The sequence below is a fragment of the Notamacropus eugenii genome, chromosome 3, assembly GCF_028372415.1.
Source record: "Notamacropus eugenii isolate mMacEug1 chromosome 3, mMacEug1.pri_v2, whole genome shotgun sequence".
Classification (NCBI taxonomy): Eukaryota; Metazoa; Chordata; class Mammalia; order Diprotodontia; family Macropodidae; genus Notamacropus; species Notamacropus eugenii.
Window position 1 is genome coordinate 38418187 of NC_092874.1, and position 22076 is coordinate 38440262.

General features: G+C 44.6%; 1 protein-coding gene across 5 annotated transcripts in view; it reads left to right on the plus strand.

Annotated features, from left to right (window-relative positions):
- Positions 1-1222: 1222 nt before the first annotated feature.
- COLQ (collagen like tail subunit of asymmetric acetylcholinesterase) overlaps positions 1223-22076 on the plus strand; it is a 69439-nt gene continuing 48585 nt past the window's right edge. Inside the window, exon 1 of one of the 5 annotated variants that reach the window (XM_072651280.1) lies at positions 1223-1359. In XM_072651280.1, coding sequence (XP_072507381.1) covers positions 1257-1359 — 103 coding nt within the window. In that variant the 5' untranslated portion in view covers positions 1223-1256. The remainder of the gene's footprint in view (positions 1360-22076) is intronic. The other 4 variants (XM_072651281.1, XM_072651279.1, XM_072651278.1 and 1 more) reach the window with 4 other exon arrangements.

Sequence of the window (22076 nt, forward strand, 5' to 3'; positions counted from 1 at the left end):
TAATTTCTGGGTAATTAATCATTTTATTAATGATGGCTAGTAAATAATTAATAAAAGGATGGTCATTTGGCCTTTTCTCCTAAACCAAAGACCTCTCCTGGAGGCCTCTTCCTGACAGGTGGCAATCAACTCTGATTGGTTAATAATTGAGGAATGAATATTCTACTGAGGGGTGGACCTATGAGGAGCTGGAGGCCTCACTTTGATTTTGTCTCTTACTCCCAGACCACCCCCAGCCTTGGCCAATCTAGATAAAGGATCTAGCCCAGCCTTCATCCCACAGTGCCTAGCCTGAGAGAACCCAATGGGCAGAACATCCACATTAGTAGAGTCGAGTCTTTTTACTCTTTAATCATAATTAAACTTCCTCAGTTGGGTGGGTTCTGAACAAGAGAGAGGAAAATGTTAAATCCAGTCTCGTTATCAGCCTTATTCTTCAGAGTTTGATTTGACCTAATAGAAAATGAGGAAATAGGAGAGGAAGAAATCCTGGATCTCCCCAATGGTAATTGGTTATTAATATGAGAGAAAAATGATCATTTTTCTCAGTTATATCATGGACCTCTTTAACAGTTCAGGGAATTCTATGGACCTTTTCTTAGAATAAAATTTAAAAAAAAATACATAAGCTTGCAAAGGAAACTCATTATATTGGAATATAGTTATCATTTTAAAAAGTACAAGTTCATAGACTCCAGACCTAAAGGGACAGTTGTAGAACCCTCCAAAGTTAAACTATAGCATTTGTCACCAGAGGGATGTCAAAGGGAAAATGTGCGGTCCTCATTGTCACTGGACCAGTTAATTGAGTTGATGCTGTGTTTGTGTGAGCCTAGTCTGAACTGATTAAATGATGGAGGATAACCAACCCATCTGTATCATGCAGATGTTTGTGGACTCTAGATTTGACTATAACAATTTGGATTGCATTCTTGTCCATCTCCCCCCATGATGTTATAAGCATCTACTTAGAGATAAGTGTTTGAAAAATAGAATTCCAAGATTTTAATTTTAATCTGGGCATTTGATCCACAGCTTGAGTTAAATATAACCCTGTCTAGTGTAAGGAGAAGATTTCATGGGAAATGGTTGGCATTCTTTCTTTCAAATGGCATGGGACGGAGTGGGAAGGGTGAAGGGGGGGGGCGGAGAGAGAGAGGGAGAGATCACACAGACAGTAAGAGAGAGAGGCAAAGACAGGTTCCCAAATCCAGACCAGCATTGCTGCTAGACTGGAATTTCCTAGACCAGCCAGCATGATTCTGAATCCAGTCACTTTGGGGATTTATCTTCAAATTTTTTTCTCCCTTGTTTTGGCTCAGACTGATTTCCTCGACTGCTGCTTGCCCATTTCAGAAGGTAAATGATGTGGGTGCTATTGATCTGTTTGCTGAATGTGGTGTTTGGGATCTTTAGCAAGCAGCCAGTTAGCCTTCAGCCAGGCGCTAGTGGGGGTTTGGGCTGGAACGAAGGCCCAGGTGGCTTTGTCTCTTGTCTCTTTCCCTGAAAAACCCTCAACTCCCTGTTCCAGTTTACCTCTAAATCTATCCAACCCAAGCCATCCTTTAAAAACCCACTGCCTTCTCAGCCCCCTGGGATAAAGTCTGGCTGGCTGCACATTTACTGCATGTGGCCATCTATTTCAATGAGAGATGAGAGTGGCCAGGGGGAGATAGTGAGAGAAGGAAAATAAAATGAGCCCCTGTGTAAAACTGCTTCTAAAAATAGCCCCTGACCTAGTCCGTTGGAGCTGGCCTTAACTGAGTGGATGTCTGCAAAGTGACCACTATCTGGTCTGGGAGAAGATGCCCCTAACCCATACTCAGATGATTTTCACAGTCATCCATAATCTCCTGCTTAGAAAATCCGACTAATCAAAGCAGGGGAAGAGGGTCCTGGATGGGTGGCTTCTGGGTTTGGGCTTTCCCTTCTGGGTAATAGATGCTGGCAAGAAGGGACAGAGTGCCTGGAGGAGAGGTGGGCTTATTGACCTGGAGGTGGGACATTTGCCTTTTCCCCTTTGAGGCCAGGAAGTTGGTTCTCTGTCCTGTAACCCCCCAAGTAAAAGGAAGCTGGGGAGAGGGAGTCAGGCATCCAGAAGGGACAGCATTATCAGGCGACTCCCAGATGGGAAGGTTCTCTGCACTGACAAGTGCTTTGTGGGGCCAGGTGTCCTCGTACTGATCCATAGTGTCTTGTTTTAATGAAAAGCTTGGCAAGACAGATACAAAGTGGAGGGATAAGAGCAGGCTGCAAAGTGGAACCCTGGAGGCCTCTGGTCCTGGTTCAGTCTGGTCAGTCGAGGCTCCACAGCTTTCAGTCCCCATCTGTAATCCTCTGTGGTTTGGCTCCACTTCTGTATATTCTGTGTCATTTCATAGCAGGGAGGCATTTGAAGGTGGGGGAAGCCTTCCCAGGCTCCATCCCCCAAATCACAAAGGCCTTGGTCCCCCAAATGCTCCTCTCAGAAGCCATGGGATTGCCACAGGAGATGCTGACATTCCTTCGTTAGGAAGTGTCTGAAATGATCTGACATTAGATCTGTATCCCCTCAGTAAAGTGCCCCCAAGTGCGGTCAACTCAGCTGGCAATCTGCTCCCAATAACTGTCTTTTCCCTAAGGTGCCATTAGGAAACCCACAACCCTTGGAGCAATGGATTTATAGGACCCTGTGCTGAAACCATTCCATCCTTGAATGGTCAGACAAAGTGGTTTTCCCCACCAAGATCTGATAATAAAAAGATATGGTGTGTCACTGGAGCAGGAGAGCCAGAGGGGCCAGAGAGCCGGGAAAACATCCATGAATTTTTGAACATCTGCTGCCTGAATGCTTTTAGTCTCAAAGGCAGAGCCTGTATATTTATCCTCCATGACAAAGGTAATATTAAGGATATTTACAGTTTGGCCATGGAAAGTAGCCAGAGAATTGTTGGGGGAAGGGAATGCTGGAGTTATCCAGGCATGTGGCAGAGCTGTTTGTCTGTGCTCCATGCTAATTGTTTATTCTTTAAATGGTCTCCTAATAGACTTCCCAGCCTTCTTCTCCCATTCAAATATCCATATTTCTTCTAGGTAATAAAACAATCATTTGTATTTATGTAAGGAGGCCTTCCAAGAAGTTCTAAGCTTCCTTGCCTATCAGGCCTTTAGCCTCATGAACAGACCCCCACTCCCCCATCCTGCTGAACTCACTACCCACTCTGTTCTGTAGAAAACTAGTCATAATATACCTGCCATTCAGAACATTCCTAGGCTTGAGAAATACTTATGGGGTCTCCTTTAATCCTTACGATAATTCTGAGAGATAAATGTTATAGGGATCCCTTCCATATTCCACTGGGTATGTGACTTCATTGAAATGATTATTCCCTCCAATGCATCATCTAATGGGACCCTTGGTCTTCTCTCCCCATCAATGCTCTACACCGTGGTTCTCCATCTTTGTGGTATCATGGATCTCTTTGGTGGCTGGTGAAGCCTAGGGACCCTTCTGAGAATTGTGTTTTTAAAAGCATAAAATAAAATGCATAGGATAGCAAAGGAAATTAATTATAGGAATGTATAGTTATCAGAATATTTTTAGAGAAAGCAGTCATGGACCCCAGGTTAAGAGCCCCAGCTCTAAAGGGACTCTCCTCAGCTGGTTGACTTTCCCTCGGGTCCGTCCCATGGCTGTTCAGGCAGCACTCGGGCTAGCCATCCTAGCCATCCATTGGCTTGCTCAGAGGCACCCTCACTCTACGACCAGCCCTGCTCCTTTTCTAGTCATATGAAGAAACATAGGGATGTATATTTGGAGCTGAATGTCTTCTCATCCAGGCCCTACATTTTATGGATGAGGAAGCTGAATCACGGAGGTTAAATGCTTACCTCTATTCTGACTTCCAGATTTATCACTCAGTCCAGATCCTGGGACCATCATCTGCTGGTCCTTAGGACATTCTGCCTCCTTTATCAGTGAGCTCATTGCCTGGTTCACAGTCTCCTTTTCCTTCCACTCTCATCTGCATGCCACTGTGGATATCTATTCCTTTGGGTCTTCATGTTACATATTATTTTTACATATTATCTGGTATTTTATATAGATTCATTCTCCAGAATGAATGGAAAGACCTGTGTTACTTTGGATGAGTCACCACTGAAGCGGTAGCTTGATTTTGTTATGTTACATTACGTATTATATATATTATATTTGTGTCATATGTCCTAAAGACGTCTAATCAGTGAGTTGATGGAATTTATTAGTAGCAGGAGTAACAATTATACCCTGCACTTCTAGGGTGCCTTTGCCTTGATGAAGTTTGATCCTCACAGTAACACCTGCTTTGGCCTCAGTTTGTGGTTTTCAGGAATAATAATGCCAGACTTCCTATCATTTAGGGAGAGAGTACTCTATGGTTGCAAGGAACTGGACAGACATATCACCAAATAGTCACAGACCCCCTGAGATATGTGGGCTGGGAGGCGCTACCACTTATGTTGTCCTGGCTTTACAGATGAGAAGGTTTTGGCTCAAAACAATGTGAAATATGTCTGTAATCGATATCCCATTGTTTGCCTTCCCGAGGAGGGGGAGGGATGGGCAAGAGGAAGGAAGAGAATTTGAAACAACATTCAAAAAAATGAATGTTAAAATTTTTACATGTAATTGGGAGATATTTAACAGAATATACAAAAATGTATTAAAATATGAAAAAAAAAACATGAATTGACTTAGCTAAGGTTAGATTGGTAGTAAATGACAGGAGAGCGTTTGGATCCAGGTCATTGGAATTCAGTTCCAGTGCTCGTTCCACTAAATTATGTTATATGTCAAAAAAAATTTTGTATACATTATTATATTATAAAATTCAAGGGGAAAGGGAACAAGCATTTATTTAGTGTCTACTGTGTGCCAAACCTCTGATAACCTGTGGTTGGTCCCCCAGGGTCAGGAGAATGATTGGAGGATCTTCATCAATCCCCAGAAAATAGCTCATGGGACTTATTGCTTCCTTCCACAGAGGTCAGATGTTAATATTTTATGTCTGGTGATGTCTATACTTCCTAAATGAAGCAACATGACTGTTTCTAGAAAATTGGCCTTGAGGCAGGGACTATCTTTGCCTCTTTTGTATCCCTAGTGTTTACCACAATGCCTGGCACACAGTAGGCCCTTAATAAATGTTTACTAATTTCATGCGTGTAGGGAAACTGCCTTCCCCAATGGAAAGCAGCAACTCCCCTAAAAATTCCAGTCCTAGTGTGTTGCCTGGGGCATTGAGAGCAGTGGTAACTTCCCTCAGGTCATCCAGCTAGTATATATCAGAGGCAAAATTTGAACTCAGGGCTGCTCTGACTTCCTTGCTTCTTTCCCAGATCATTATTCAAGTCAAATAAAAACCTTTGCCAGTAAGTTGGAGGAGAGATGGTTGCACTGGGGTAAGAGCTTGTAGAGAAGAACGACATCTCTCCCGTTTAAAGGATGCTGGTGTGAACAGGGGAAAAGCTGAATTCCTGCTGCAACACCTGCTTCCCTTAGGTCAGTCCTCACGTGGGTTGGGCAGAACTGAGGACCGGAGCAGTAGTGGTGTCTTAGCTCTGTACTTACTGCCTGGGAGTAGGTGGACAACACAGCCATTACCATGAGGCCTATTGATTTGGGAGGGTTGTAGGTGGAGGCCTCTTGGTTGGGTTCCCTACAGTAGTTAAAAAAAAAAGACATTTGTCCCTTTTCTCTTTGAGAGCCTGAGGGGTGGGATGAGGGAAAGCAGTTTTGTGCCAGTCATCACATCTCGTCATGTCATACCTGGGAAGCAGAGATCATCACGGGCAAACCCTCTTGTACAACTGAAGGTCAGGTTGATGGTTAAAAAAGAAAAGAACAGGGGGGAAAAACAGCCTGATCCCTGTGAGTTTGACACATTCCCTTTCTGCTGGCTCTCCCTGCTCTTCTGTCTCCTTTTCCGGAAGTTCTGCTGAGCACACACAGTTTCCTGCCTTCCTAGAAGTTTGGGAAATGTCCTGTCAGCTTTCCGGCTTCTGAGTCCATTTCTAAAGGAAGTGTCACAGGAAAGACATTGCCAAGGCGTGGGATCAGGCTTCAGGAGGAGGGCACAGTGACCTGGGGCATGGACGGTCATTCTGTGTCCTAGCATGGCCCTGCCCAGCCCTCTGCTGAATCAGACCAAATCACCTGCTCCTTTCTTGGTTGTAACAGACTTTTGGACTCATTCCCAGAAGATGGTCCTGCTGAGATGGGTCATTATCTCAGAGGTGTCAAAAGTGGGTGCTCTCACTCTCTTCCTTCAGAGAAACTGCCAAGATGGGGCATATGTGCCCATTAGACAAGCTGTCTTTAGAAGTGTGTTCCTGGTGGTGCCTCATGAAGATGACAGCTCAGGTACATCTCAGAAAGTGGACCAGACAGCCTGACAGGCAGGCAGGCACTGTGCTGAGCACTATCATCCCTACCTTCAAGGAGTTTGCCTTCTGATAGGTTAAAACCACACACAACGGGGAGCATGGGGGGAGGAGGGAAAGGACTCATGATGGAGCTGGATTGTGCAGTGGATTGAACGCTGGGCTTGGAGTCAGGAAGACCTGAGTTCAAATCCTACCTACCCCTGTGACCCTGAGCAAGTCACTTCACCTCTTTCTCTGCCTCCGTTTCTCCTTCTGTAGAATGGGAATAATAACAGCATGAGCCTCACAGTGTTGTTGAGAGGACCAAGTGAGTTAACATAAAACACCTCAAAGTGACATAGAAACGCTAACCTTTATTGTTGTTTTGAAGGGGCAGAAGAGGGTGGGCTGAGCTGAGTATGAAACTGATGTGGTCTGTGGACTTCATGGAGTGGTGTTTGGGGCTGGGGAGTCATCTCAGGAGAGTAGGGCTCCTAGCAGAGATATCTGCAAGGGGTGGGGCTGTCGGGTTGGGAAGGCGAGCCACAGTGAAGTGGGCATTGTAGGGAGGCCCCCCCAATTCTGTCCTGTCACCCAGACTGCCTGGCTCGACTGTCCATCAGGCCGCATTCCAGAGACACCAGAAGGATGATAGAGTGGACCACATCTCGGGACTGGACGGTGGAGAGTGATGGTCTTGTTAAACTTTTGATTGTAGTAGAAGCATCCCGTGGCATTAGTGCTAGTGGGGGATGAGCAGGAGGATCAGGCTGTGCCCCCAAAGGTTGCTGTGAGGGGACCCTGAAGATATTGGTAGTTCGAAAGAGTGAGCAGCTCCCCACCTTGTCTATCCCTAGTCCTGGCTCTGTAAAGAAAGGGACCAAATGGAAAAATCAGCTTGGCAGAGGCCAACTTGGAATTTGTCATTGTGGCGCAGGGAGTCTCAGAGCTGAGCCTGGATCCCCGGACTCCCAACTCCCAGGATTCTTCCCATAATGCCAGGATGTCTTATTTTCATATATGAGAACTGAGACAGTTATTTGAATATTCCAGGCCCTTCAAACTCATCAGTAATGAAGAAAAAGGGATTTTGTGTGTTGGGGGCCAGTGTTGGGAGAGGGTTAGGAGCCTGCCTGAGTTATCTGGCCACTTGCACTGATTCCTTACTTTATTCTTCCAGTGTAGACAGAGCATCCTCAGCACATCCGCATCTGAGGTGTGAACATGGAGGCTTATCCTGGGCTAATTAGTTCATAGGGTGTCACTGGGAGGAGCCTCCCCCGAATGATGCTCAGGTTTATGCATCTAAATAGAGATGTGGTGCTAGATCTTTTTGCTGATCTGGTCTGTGAATATAGCAAATGGTCTGGTAACTGATGACCTTGAAGATCTAGTTACTGAAAGACTTTGAGGGGGGAAATTTGGCACACAGAGAAGGCCTCCTTAGTGATAATGCCTAGTTTCAACACATGTGTTGTTCAGTGAATATTAGCCCTCAGCTGCAGGACATTCTCAGATGGGGAGGCAGGCAGGAAAGCTGGGCCTCTCATCAGCCAAGGTAGACTTCTTTCTCTTCCATCACACAGCGCTTTGGGTAGGAGGCTCCAGTAACGCACTACCTGAGTGGCAGAAAATATCAGTGTTCAGAGACAATCTTTCCAGGGCACCATTTGTTTGAATGAATGAAAAAGCATTGATTAAGCATTTACTATGTGTCAGGTATTGTGCTAAGCATGGGTCGGGGATGGGAGAGTTACAGAAACAAGCCTCAGGGAGCTTACATGCTAATAGCAGAAGCACATGGAGCTCAAGTTGGGAGGTGGTGGTGGTGAGAGGGCTGCAGAGATGGTCAGGACCAGATAATATGAAAGCTAACCAAGAGGGGCCCAAGCTTACAGGGGTCTGGGCTAGAGGCCCTGGCCAATGTCAGGTTCAACCTTCTCATTTTACAGAGTTGGAAACTGAGACTCAAGTCTCCCTCACTGATTAATCATATAGAATTCCTTCAGGATACATTGATCAGAGGCCTGAAGCTGAGACGTGAAGGACCCAACCGAGAAGCCACATTTCTATTGTTGAGGAATATATTGTCCATTTTGCTGTTTTTAAGTGGGGAAAGGCTTCTTATTGATTAGACCCACAGCATAAATCAATGTCTTCTTTGTCCTTGCTTGAATCTTGCCCTTTTTATATTGGCTGGTTTTGGCTCATGCCCGATGGCATTTGTATTACAACAAAAAGCTGCTGCTCAAAGATCCTGGTTGGGGGGGACATACAGGGTAGTTCAGACACACCAGGTGCACCAGGGGTTCTGGAAAAGGGCACGAGAGAGGAAGGTTGCATGTCTGCTGTCAGGGCAAGAGCCTTGTCTGGCCCTGCCCTTCACCTGCTCCATGACCTGGGAGCAGTCTTGTTACCTCTCTTGACTTCAGTTCCTTCCTCTATAAAACCCATCAGGGAGTATTCATGAAGCTGCTGACACTTAACACAGACCAGGGAATTCAGAGACAAAAATGAAACAGTCCCTCTTTCAAGGAGCTCCAGGAAGCAGGAAGCCAGGAAGACCCAGGTTCCAATTCTGCCTCAGGTACTTCCTAGTGGCACTTTAGAGAAGCCATTTAAACCTCTGTGCCTCGGCTTCATCTGTTAAATGAAGAGTCTCCACTTGGCGACCTCTAAAATCCTTTCAAGCCCAATCCCAAATACAAAGTGCCCGGGAGTATCAGGGGACACGACCTGGAGGAGGTGATACCTGAGCTCAACCTTGAAGAAATCAAAGGATTATTAGAAGAAAGAGAGGTAAGGACATGGGACATTCTGAGTCCCAACAGAGAGCCAAGGCAAACACGCAAGGATGGAGACAGGACATCATGTCCTAGGAAAAGCAGATGTGCCACTTTGACCAGCCTGTATGATGTATGAGGCCTGGAAGGAGCCAGCCTGCACAGAACTTCGAATGTCAAAAGAAGTTGATGTTCTATACTAGAGGCAATAGGGTATCACTCATGCTTCCTGAGCCAGGATCGGGATCCTGTGTTTTGGGAGAATACGGATGGAGGGTGATTGGCAAGAGAAGAAAATTGAGGCCTTGTGGGATCTTGCACTGGTCTAGGTAAGAGACAATGAGACCATGAGGGTGGAGAGAAGAGGGAGAGGTGGTCAGAGTAGAATCAGTGAGGCTCAGCCATTGGTTAGATTCCAAATATGGAGAGTAAAGTGTTGAATACAAGGGATGGAAACTGGGTACTAGAAGGATGGGGGTACTTTTTGATAGAAATAGGAAAGTTCAGAAGATCAGTGACTTTAGGGAAGAGATAATGAATCTTGTGTTAGTCATTTTAAATTTGAGATTACCATGGGCCATCCAGCTGGAGATCACAGAATCACAGAAATTCAAGCTGGAAAGGACCTCAGTGACCATCCTGTCCAATACCCTCATTTGGTAGAGTAAGGAACAGAGGCCCAGATTGAGGGACTTGTCTCAGGTTGCACAGAATCCTGGGAACATGGTGACCTGCTTCCAAGGATGAAACCAATCATTGCCCGGATCTTCTTACTATGGGTGCCACCCATCCATGTTGGATACCACAAGGGCCAAGGAGAATTAAGTTCTAGGAGGGAAGCTAAGTAAACCATGTAGTACTGAAGACATTTGGCAGTAGAACACCTTCCTAGTTTAAATCTCATCTTGAAAAAAGATAAAAACAGAAGATGAGCCTAAAAGCTGGAAATAGAGGGTCTTTCCATTCAGCTGTTGTGGTCAGCCTCTGTTACTGGAAATAGCCTGTTCTTGATGTGGGAGGCGGCCAGGGAGTTTTGTTATTGGCCTATAACCAGTCCTATAGAATTATCCTATAAAACAGGTCCCCCGACTCTCATGCCCTGCCCATGCCTCCTGACCAGACATTTTAATAGCACTTAGGGATTTATGCTTGTCCCCTTAATTAAGTTAAGAAAAAAGGCACAGACAAGAGAGTTAAGAGGTTTCTTTCTGTTCCCTTAGCCTTGTAATGACATTGTCTCCTTCTTCGTTTGCCCTAGGTCATTTGGACAAATGATGACTCAAATTCTCAAAGCTGATGTCTTTTCCTAGATAAGGTCAAACAACATTCCTTCAGCAATAATCTCCCTCCCTCAGTGAGCCTTGTTGCTTTGTAAGTTGTATTGATGTCTTTTGGCTTGACATCACAATCATTTCCAAATATGCCCATCTTCTATCCACCCCCTCCCCATCACCTCCCATGAACTTTCTCTTACAAGGAAGAAGGAAACAAAGCAAACCAGATATCAGCCACAGCTCATGGTGTGTTCCACCATCCACACCAACAGCCTCCCACTTTTCAGCCAAAGTCAGGAGGTGCATTTCCTTCTCTCTTCCCCAGGGTCGAGCTTGCTTGTTTTCTTATTCTTTCTATTGTCTTTCTATATGTAGGTCCCCTGACTTGTGTCCTGTTATCCAACTCTCCCCATATTTGGAGATTTCTCATATTTGTTGTTTCTTGTGGCACAATAATATTTCATTAATTCATGTACCATTGGTTTAACCATTGGAGCATCGGTTAACCATTGGGCAACAGTGGTTTTAAAAATAAGGAGCTATATTTTCCTGCTTGAATGTTATACTAGCTGAAAGTAGCCAGTTGCTTCATGATTCACGACTTGGAGTGGAAGTAAGAAGGCCTGATACAAATTCAACTTCAGACGCTAAGTGGTAAGAGCATGGGGGCATCATTGAACTCCTCTCAGTTTTACTTTCTTTTCTGTAAAATGGGGATAATGATAACATCCTTCTCACAGGGTTATTATGAGGTTCAAATGAGGTAGAGTATCTAAAATGTTTGGCAAATTGTGAAGTAATATATCAGGCTTAGCTATTATTACTATTACTAGTAGCGGTAATAAAACAAAGACATGTTTAAGAGGATTTCCATGTATTTGAATAGCTGAAGTGGCTTCCTTACAGAATCCTCAGAAGGGAAATAGAAGGTCACACTGGTCACACATTCGTTAATGACAGACTCTGGGAAGCAGCCCTGCAGTCCCTGTCACGTGAGCACAAGATATTTCAGGGCCCACCATCTCTAGTCCCTTAAAGGAATAAATGATGAGGGATCTCTAATCTACTCCATGAGTCACAGTCACCTCAGCAGCAGCCATAGATGCTGGGGCCAATCAGAGGAGTTAAGGCCCTCCATGTGGATGCCCAATCCCCAGTTTGTTGCTCACTTCGAAAGGTAACCTAGCTAAGCGATCCAGAGGACATTGTGCTGGACTTGGAGTTGGGAAGGCCCAAGTTTGAATCCTGCCTCCTAGACTTCCTCACTCTGTGACACTGGCCAAGTCTTTTGACATCAGCCTCAGTTTCCTCCTTTGTAAAGTGGGGATAGTAATAGCATCCACCTCATCTTCAAGTACTATGGAAAATGAGCTATTATTATTTTGTGGACAGTTATCCAGTATATGAGGAGAGAGGCACACAGAGGAAATAGTGAACCCACAGGCTGAATCTCACATATCTTTCCCAGAGCTGTCAAAAATATAGGTGTAGATTTAGGGCTGGCCAAGGGACATTGGAGGCCATTGAGCCCGTCCCTCATTTTACAGATGAGGAAACTAGATGCAGGGAGGGCAAGTGATTTGGCCAAGGCCATACTATAAAGAGAATATTTGTAAGTTGTGATTCTTTTTTATAAGAGATGGTACTCTGGGATTGGAAGGAGGGAAAGATACTGGAGGAAGTATAGATGATATCAAAATAAATACTTGTAAGCTACAGATCAGCACTGGTACACCAATAATAAGAGACATGCCAATAAAAACAGCTCTTAGATTTTACTTCACATTCAGCAAAATGGCAATGGTGGTTAATGACAGGAATGGTCCGTGTTGGAGGAGTTGGGCACACTAGTGCATTGTTGATGGAGCTGTTAATTGATATTTGGGAAAGCAATTTGAAACTGTGGAAGTGAAGTCCCTAGCCTTTGACTTGGAGATTCTGCTGCTGGGAATAAACGCTAAGGAGGTCATTGACAAAGAGAAAAGCTCCATATACAATGAAATATCTACAGCAGCACTTTCTGTGGTAACAAAGAGCTGGAGCCAAAGTAGATGACAACTGATTGGGGTCTGGCTAAACAGACGGTGATACAGAAAAAGACAAACACAGTGAATACAGAGAAGCATGGAGAGGTTTCTGCGAACTGATGCAAAGCGAAGTCCGCTGAGCCAAGAATACAAGATACATGGTGACGGCAACAGTGTAAATGGAGAAAGCCATAACCACAGAACTACTGAAGTGGAATAAGGCAGAGTTATAAATGACAAACTTGTCTCCAAAAATGAGATGCCTCCCCCGCTCTTCTGCAGAGGTGGGGAGCCATGGATAGGAAGCTCTGCGCAGACAATCTGACTAATGACAATGCATTTTTATGACATTGATTCATTTTGCTAAGTTTTTTTCTCTTTTAAAAATTCTGTGTTATAAGGACAGCTCTTTGGAAGGGAGACAGAGGAAAAGATAGAGGGGAAAATCTGGGCAATGTAAAAATAAAAGCTCTTAATTCAGATTTATTTTTAAAAGGTCCCATTGCAGTCACTGTTTGATGGGCAGCCCTTTTTCTGGATTTTTTTTGGTATGTAAGTATGTTCATATGAGATCATGGGCTTAGAATAGAAAGAGACCTTGAAGGTCATCCGGTTTAGCCTTCTCATTTTACAGATGAGAGAAACGAGGCCCAGAAAACCTAGGTCACTTGCCCAAGGTCACACAGCCAGTAAATGACTGAGCTACCATTTGAACCCAGATCCTCTTTTTTCAGCTCTAGCCCAAGTTCTTTTGAGGTTCAAACATGGTCACGTCTATGGAAGTTTCGGGGGGTTTTATGACTTTTATCTTCATACAGAAATTATTTTTTAAATTTCTCTGTGCCTCAGTTTCTCATCTGGTAAACTTGGCATAACTTCCCATGGTTCAGTGGAAAGAGGGCCAGTGTAGAAAATGAATGAAAAACCCCAGCAGAAACAAGCAATAGGAAGGCCTTGACTTGGGCCCCAGCCTCACAGAAAAGACTTGGTAGCTTTTCTGGGAGCATCAGAACATTCTTCCCAGATGAATGGAAGGTGAGGGGGAGGATCCATGGAAAGCCTGGCCGGGCTGCCTTGTTGTTAGGCTTGCTTGTGACTGCTGGTGGTGGTGGTGGTGGTGGTGGTGGTGGTGGTGGTGGTGGCAGTGTCAGCCCTGGCCAAGAGGCCTGGGCAGGCTGGACCTGTCAGTCAGGAGAGTTTCAAGGTGCATTGAGAGAAGCAGGGACCCAGCTTGGGAGCAGAGCCTGCCCATGTGAGCAGGACACAGAGGCCAGCTCTAACTTGAGTTTCTGATTACATGGCCCTTCTCATTGAGCTGTGGGCAGCCTACCCTGGGAGCCCAGCATGTCATTCTGAACACGCAGAGATTTAAGTAATTGTTCAGTGTGATACACAGCTATCAAGTGGCCACATAGAGACCCGAATTTTAAGTCCTTCGCCTCCAAATCAGGGTGATTGGAAGCCAAGCTCCAGGACGCTGAGAGTAAGCATGAGCTTAAAAAAAAAAATGGGCGGGAAGGAAAGGGAGCTGAAAAAAATCTCATTGAAGTGGACAGGGAGGTTTTGTTTACCTGGAAGTCTCTCAGGGAAAGAGGCAGCTAGCTGGAGTAGAAAGACCTGAGTTCAAATTCTTCCTCAGACATGTACTAGCTGTGTGACCCTGAGCAAGTCATTTAGTCCTTGTCAGCCTCAGTTTCTTCATCTGTAAAATGGGGAAAATAACAGCACCTACCTCCCAGGGTTGTTGTGAGGATCATGATGAAATAATAATTGTAAAGTACTTGCACATAGTAAGTGCTGTGTAAATGTTAGCTATTATTATTAAATGAGATAAAATCTGTAAAGGACTTTGCAAACCTTAAAGTGCTACGTAAGCATGTTAGTTCTTTTTCTTAATGGAATGAGAACTGGCCCAGAACCCAGTTTGAGCTCTGCTGATAACTACATATGTGACCTTGGATAAGTCACTGAAGATCGTCATGTTTTTGAGTTGAAAGGATTGACCTAAAATCACACAGTTTAAAATGTTCAGATTTGAATCCAGATTTTCTGACTCCAAATACAGTGTTCTCTTCAGTAGAATACCCTGTGGCTCACCCCAAAGTGGAATGAGTGTCCTGGGGCCAGGAGAGAATTTCCCAGCAAAAGCCAGATGACCACCTACTTGTCAAGTTGTGATAGAAGGGAGCCTTCTTTGGGTATGGGTTTGGCTGGATCATCATCGAGGCCTCTTCCAGCTCTGAAATTCTAGGGGGTTTAATGTAAAATCAAAGGTGTTGGACTGGCCCCATGACCTCTGAATGGCTCTTACAGCTCTACCACTCTGTAAGTTCATTTTCCTGTAATTCCCCTAACATTTTGTTATTCTGTTCCCATGATTTACAAAGAGGTGCTCATGGGAGCATCTAAAAGGTTCATTACGGCTCCAGAGATGAAAGGGAACTCTGAGGCCATTTTGTCCTCCTACATGGGGAAACTGAAGCCTATGGAGATTGACTGAAGATTGCCAGAACTCACACCACTAGGAAATGTCAGAGGCAGGATTTGGACCTATGACCCCAGACTCTTCAGCCGGGGCTTTGTGCCACACTGACCTCTGGTGGTCCACTTGGCAAATGTTTTAGGGGGAGTCACTTTTATGATCCCCCATTTTTGAGTCTGAGGAAGTGAGGCACAGGTTAGCTTTTCTAAGTGTCTCACCTCTTGCACCAAATAGTTTTGTCCTCAGGTTAGAGGGTGTCAGAGGCTGTAACTGTGACCTGGAGGTGAATCAGTGAATAAGACTGTGTCTACACAGCTCCCTATGAGTGAAGATTGGATTGCTATCTGGTTAGGTGGCTCAGTGCAGAAAGCCTAGGCTAAGAATTCAGGCCTAGACAACCTCACTTTTTTGGAGGGAACATATTACATATGATTTATCTGATTGGGCTCTCTAATGAGAACAATCCTAATTAGATAATTGATTACTCATTGGAGTATAACCCTCAAATTTGGAAGGACCCTCAGAAGCCATTGAGTCAAAGATCCCTCCCTTTACAGGGAAGGAAATTAAGACTTCCAGAGGGCTTTGAGTGGCTTGTTTGAGATCATGCATGGGAGAATTAGAGCTGAGATTTGGAGTGAAGTGTTCTCGGTGATCCTGTGCTTTCATACCCCCATGTTATTTTGTGCTGTGTACCTGTAGCTTCTGTATCTGGATCAGATGAAAGGATATCTGTGAAGAACACCGAATACCTGGAAGGGACCTTCAGGACCACCCAGGGCTCTCAGTTCATTGATGAGGCTAAGTGGAGACCCACACTGGCCCAGGATTGGGCCACCAAAGAAGCCAGGTAGCCCAAGCACCGTCCCAGGGACCTCTCCCCCTTGAGGGTCAGAATCCTTCCATCCCTCAAGCTAATGTTGCTGTGGCAGAGAGCCCAAACAAAGGCTACCCTAATGCAAACCAGGCTTCTTAAGAAAGGTAAATGAAGTGAAACCTTCCGAGAAGATGTTATCTTGGAGCCCAGCCTGGAGTGGAAGCAGGCCTGCATCTGAGACAAGGACAGACAGCTCCTGGAAGGCATCCCAGGGAAACCATATCCCAGAAGCGGCCTTCTCTGTCAGCTGATGAATCCCAGAGCTGTGATAGACACAAAACACCATAAACACGACACCTGTTGGCTGGCTGCTGGGCAGCCACTGGAAACTTTTGAAGAATTACATTTCTGCAGGTGGCCTTGTGGTGAATTCCAGACTGGGAGGAAGTTCAGCAGATTCAATTATTCAACAGAGCCCTGTGCAAGGCACTGATGGTGGGGGATGTGGAATGGACAGGTAGAGGACAAAGCTTAGGTAAGTCAGGAATCCCAGATGGAGCTTATAGTCTCTAAATGGTATATGACACATTTATAAATACATTAGATACCAAATAGAACATAAGTACCTAAGAGAGGCACATGATGCCTATGCAAAGGCTGAGGAAGGAAAAATGGTTTCATACTAGGGATCAGGACTGGCTTTATGGAGGAAGTAGCATTTGAGACAAAGAGAATGTGAGATGCGCTTGAAAGATGTATCTCAGCCTTTAATTAGAACCAGAGATTCAGAGGTAGAGAGTTAGGAGAGATTCTAAAGGTTACCTAATTCAGCCCATTCACTTTACAGATGGGGGAGACAGAGAGCAGAAAGTGTCCTGGTTCAGGATGTGGGGATGATATGGAGGAAAAAAACCAAACAAGTTAACTGGCTCTGGGTACAAAGGATTGGGTTTGAATCCTGTCTTTGACCTGGTGCTTAAGTCACTGAGGCTCAGTTTCCTAATTTTTAAAATGAGAGGGGTTGACTAGATGATCCCTAGGATCCTTATCAGCTCTAAAGGCAAGGTGTGGGGGATACAAATAGGAGGTAACAGACAAAAAGCTCTAAGAATGACAGAAAAAGAAGCTGAGGACATCATAAAGGGCTGCTGGGGGACAGGACTTCTGAACAGAGCCTTGTTCAAAAGGGATGAATGAGTGAGTCGATGAAAAAGCATTTTTTAAAATATTTATTTATTTTTAGTTTTCAACATTCACTTCCACAAGCTTTTGAGTTTTCAGTTTTCTCCCCTTCCCTCCCCTCCCCAAGCCAGTGTGCAATCTGATATGGACTCTGCGTGTACATTCACATTAGTCATGTTGTAAAGAAGTGTTGGAACCAACGGGAGAGAAAAAAGAAACAAAACAAAACAACAAAAGAGAAAAAGAAAGCAAACAGTCTGCTTCGCTCGCAGTCAGTCTCCACAGTCCTTTTGTAACGTGCATCGCATTTTCTACCAGGAGTCTTTTGGAGTTGTCTTAGATCCTTGTGTTGCTGAGAAGGACCATGAAAGTTAGTCATTGTTACTGTATGTGATGTTCTCCTGGTTCTTCTCGTTTCACTCAGCATCAGTTCATGTAAGTCTTTCAGGTTTTTCTGAAGTCCACCTGTTCATCATTTCTTAGAGCACAATAGTATTCCATTACGTTCATATACCACAACTTGTTCAGCCATTCCCCAATGGATGGGCATCCCCTTGATTTCCAGTTCTTGGCCACTACAAAAAGAGCTGCTATAAATATTTTTGTACATGTGGGTCCTTTTCCCATTGAAAAAGCATGCTTACCAGGGGTTCAGCTCTGTGCCTGGGGATAGGAATAAAAAGGAGACACAGTCTAACAATGGAAACAATGTGCATCCCCCTAACGCGCACCCCCCCCCCAAAGCTGCACCTGCAATGGTAACTGGAAGGTAAGGTCTGGGGGGTTTATGGGATGGGGAGTTGCTCTAAAAGTCAATCAGTTGAGATCCCCTTTTCAGAATCAGTGGGAAGGCGGATTTTGATGAGTGCATTGAGAACAAAGGTGTGGGGGGCGTGGCATGAGGAGTCTGGCTGGTGTGCTCTGAAAGGTGGGGGTGAGGAGGAAGCACCCCAGGTGTAGGGGGGAGTCTGGGTAAATGGACAAAGGAGTAAAATGTACCTCCAAGGTTTCAAGCCAGAGTGACTGAGAAGAGTGTTGCCGTTGAGAGGAATAGGAAGATTCGTAGGAAGACGCATTGGAGGGAGAGGAAAGACGCCTGTTTTGATCGTGGTGAGTCTGAGTTCAGTCAGGCACCCAGTCCAGAGAGGTTTTTGACCCATAGGAGTGCTTTGATTTCTAGAGAGGTGCAGAAGGCTGTTAGCTCGTTCACAGGTTCTTTTGTTGGGTAGGTGGGAGTGGGATGGAGAGAAATAGAGTTCAGGCTGTCATCCAGCTACCAGCGGAACAGGCATGGGTCAGATGATGGGGGCAGATCATTCTTCTCCCCCTCCTCAGTACAGATGGGAAGAGTCAGAGTAATGTCAGGCCAAGTCACCAGCTGAATTCTATTGACGTTTTGTTAAGGATCTACTAGGGCTGGGAATGCGAAGCCAAAAAGGGCACAGGGGGTGGGGGGAGTCTCTGTCCTCAAGAAGGGCACAAAAATTTTCTTTTCAGTCACCAAGCATGTATTTTCTCTCCCTTCTCTCCAAACCAAACCCTTCGGATAAATACTGGATTAGCCATTTTCTGTGTCTCCTTCGGCCTCTCGGGCTCCTCATCTCTCAGTCAGGAGGTGAGAAGCAGGCACCAGCATGGGCCCCCCAGTGATAGCTGGACTTTGCCGTGTCGTTTTTATTGTGTTAACTGCTGTCTTCCTCCTGCTGACTTGACTCTGCATTAGTTCACACAAATCTTCCCAGCTTTCTGTGGGATCACCCCCTTTTGAAGGAGTGTCCAGTCTTGGGTTTTGTAAACCTTGAAGAGTTATATAAATCTGGGTGACTCCTGCTCCACATGTGGGGCAGACTGTGCCAAAGACCCTGCCCTTGAGAAGATCTGAACTCTGACTGCAAACCCAGCTGGTCGGCTTGCAGTCACACTGGGCGATGACCCAGGATTAGGGAAGATTAAAAACTCTGTGCAGGCTCAGCTGGGACTTTCCAAACCAGAAGAATGCGATAGAATGCAGGCCCTCGTCCTTCATTCCCCCTCTCCAGCCCCTGTTGGTCCTTGAAGCGGAGTTTTTGCACAGCTTGTCAGGCCAGGGGTAATTTGCTTATGTATAGCCTGTGATATAACAAACAGCCAAATGAAGGAAGAGTCTAGGGAACCGTGAATGAGGAGTCAGATAATTGACAGAACTCAGGCAAGCGCAATGAGAAGCAAAGAGCCCCTGATGCCATCCATCCCCCAACAGGAGAGCTGTCATGGCCAGCTAGGCCTTGAACTTTATAGAAGGGATCTAGGAGCCAGAGCCTTTTGACCTTTGCTCTCTCAGCTGTCCACCTGTCTGAGCAAGGCAATCAGAGGGTGCCCATGAATAAAGAGCCCGTGCCCGGCTCTTGTGTGTCAGGCTCCAATCTGCCCATTCCCTGAATTCTAGGCTGACTCCTAAGCTGGGAGGAGAGGTCGTGTGGTCAGGTGGAAGGAGCCCTCTCTGAGTCCATAGGCAGAGACTGGACTCAAATCCCAGCTCTGCTCCTCCAGGCCTCTTCAGCCCTGAATAGTAATAGCGAACTCGTTTGTGTAGGGATTTCAGGTTTGTCAAGTGCTTTACGTATACTATTTGATACTTATTTCACCCCAGTGAAGGTTGTCCAAGGTTCTTGGACATTGTCTCATTTAGTAACCATATCAGTTTAAATAATCATTTTTTTAAAGAAAGTTTTAATTTTTTCATCCTCTATTATACCTGAAAACAATTTTTAACATTTTTAAAAATAATTTTTGAGTTCTAAATTCCTTTCCTCCCTCTAGCCTTGAGAAAGCAAGTGATTTGATATAGATTAGACATGTGCCGTCATGCAAAAATATTTCCATATTAGCCACATTACAAAAGAGAACATGGACCAAAAAGAAAAAACCCGGAAAAATAAAGTAAAGCATTTACTCTTTGATCTGCATTTAGACACCAAAAGTGATCATTTCTGTGCTGGTGACTCCCAAATGATTTCTGTTTTTAGCCCAGCCTCTCACATTACCAACCGTTTATTGGCTGCCTAGGCTGCTTGGAAGGACAGTGGGTAGAGAGCTGGGTCTGGACTCAGGAAGACTTGAGTTCATATCCTGCCGCAGACACTTACTAGCTGTGTGACCCTGGGTAAGTCACTTCACCTCTGTCTGCCTCAATTTTCTCAGTTGTAAAATGGGCCTAATAATATGTACCTCCCAGGGTTGTTGTGAGTTACTTAAAATTGTGACTAGCACATAGGCATTTACTTGTTGCTATCCTTTCTTACTGAACATTTCAAACTGGATGTCCCAGAGACATCCAAAACTCAACCCACCCCAAACTGAATTCATTAACTCAAACCGTTCCTTATTCCAGACTTCCCAGTTTCTGTTAAAGTTACCATCATCCTTCCAGCCTCCCAGGCTCATAACTTCGTCATATCCTCCCTTGTACCAAGATATCCAATCAGGTGTCATATCTTTTTTTTTTAACTTAAAATCTGTTTTTTTCCCTGTAAACAAAAATCTGCTTTATCTCCCTCCCACCTCTCCCTTGACTCCCCATTACAAAAGCAAGAAAGAAAAATAAAACCCCTATTAGGAACACATATAGATAAGCAAAACAAATTCCTGTATTGGTTGTGAGAATGTCTCAGTCTGCTCCTGGAGTCTACCTTCTGCAAGGAAGCTTTGCTTATTCCCCCTTCCCCTAAATGCTCATGCCCGTCCCGCCCCCCATCCACCTTATATTTAACTACTTTGTACGTACTGGTATGTAGTTAGTCACTTTATGTTTATAGTCACATGTGAATATGGAATGTGAGCGTCTTGTAGGAGGGATTCTTTTTTCTTTTGTGCTTGCATGCCCAGTATATCTAATACATTATCTGGCACAGAGGAGGTGCTTAATAAATGCTTGGTGATTGGCTAAGTTTTGAGATTCCTCATCTGTGAAATAACAATGTTGTTCTGGATAAGTTCTAAAGTCGCTGGAACAGAGATATAAGCAGGATAGAGGTCATCTTCTGATTTTACAGATGAGGAAACTGAGCCCTAGAGAGACAAGTGACTTGCCCAGGGTCACACAGTTATTAAGGGGACTTCAAATCTAGGGTTCTTCTTACCGTGCTCAATTGGTGTCAGTCAGCGTCTGTCCGTGAGCACAAGCGGGCTAGCATCTCAGAAGGAACAGAGGACTCAGAGTCAGGGCTAGTGAGGGGAAGGGCTTTCAGAAACCTCCAAGAACTCTGTGACTGTGACCTTTTCATTTAGCTGCACGTCTTCCAGCACAACAGGGAGCCTCTTCTCTATGGCGGAGACAATGAAAGGCCAGGCATCCCTTGGTCTGGAGGATCTGGAGGGCTTCGTGGTGGTTTTCGAAGGCCCTTCCACACAATAACCCTGTATGACTCTAATAATCTCAGTACACTAATGAACCAATGTACTCTTACCCTGCACGCAGTTTTATCAAACCTAGTGTGTTTTCTCAGTCCAGAACTGACCAAAAGAAATAAATAGTAAACAGTGTCTGTCCTTAGGCAGGCACGCTGACCCCAGAGAGAAAGGGTAGACAGCAAAGGAACAAGGACAGCAAGAAGTAAGTCAGAAAATATATTTCAAAAATATAACTTCAATTAAATATATTAATTATATATAAGATATTAACTATATAATAATAAATTAAAAATATAAAACGTAAAAGTCAGAAAATATTTTAAAAATAAAAATATAAATTAAATACATTAATTATATATTAAAAGTATAAAAAGTAAAAGACATAACAGTCTGGAGCCATTTAGTATTTGAGCAAATAAAAAAAAAAGTATATCTCACTCAGTAAGCCCCAAGAGCATCACTGGATTGCCACACAGAATAATAATGAATGTTCCTAATGATAAACCTGAAACATTGAGAGAAGGCACAGTTATAGATTTGGGGAATTTCAGAGCTGAAGGAGACCTGAGAGGTCATCTAATCCAACTGCTTTATTAAAAACAAACAACAAAAAAACCCCAAGCCTAATGTTCAACATATCCACCTTAATTAGGCAGAGATGTCTATAATATATTTTGGAAAGATTTCTATGCAAAAGGATTACAAGGAAAGTTGTGGTATTTAAAGGGGGGGGTAGAT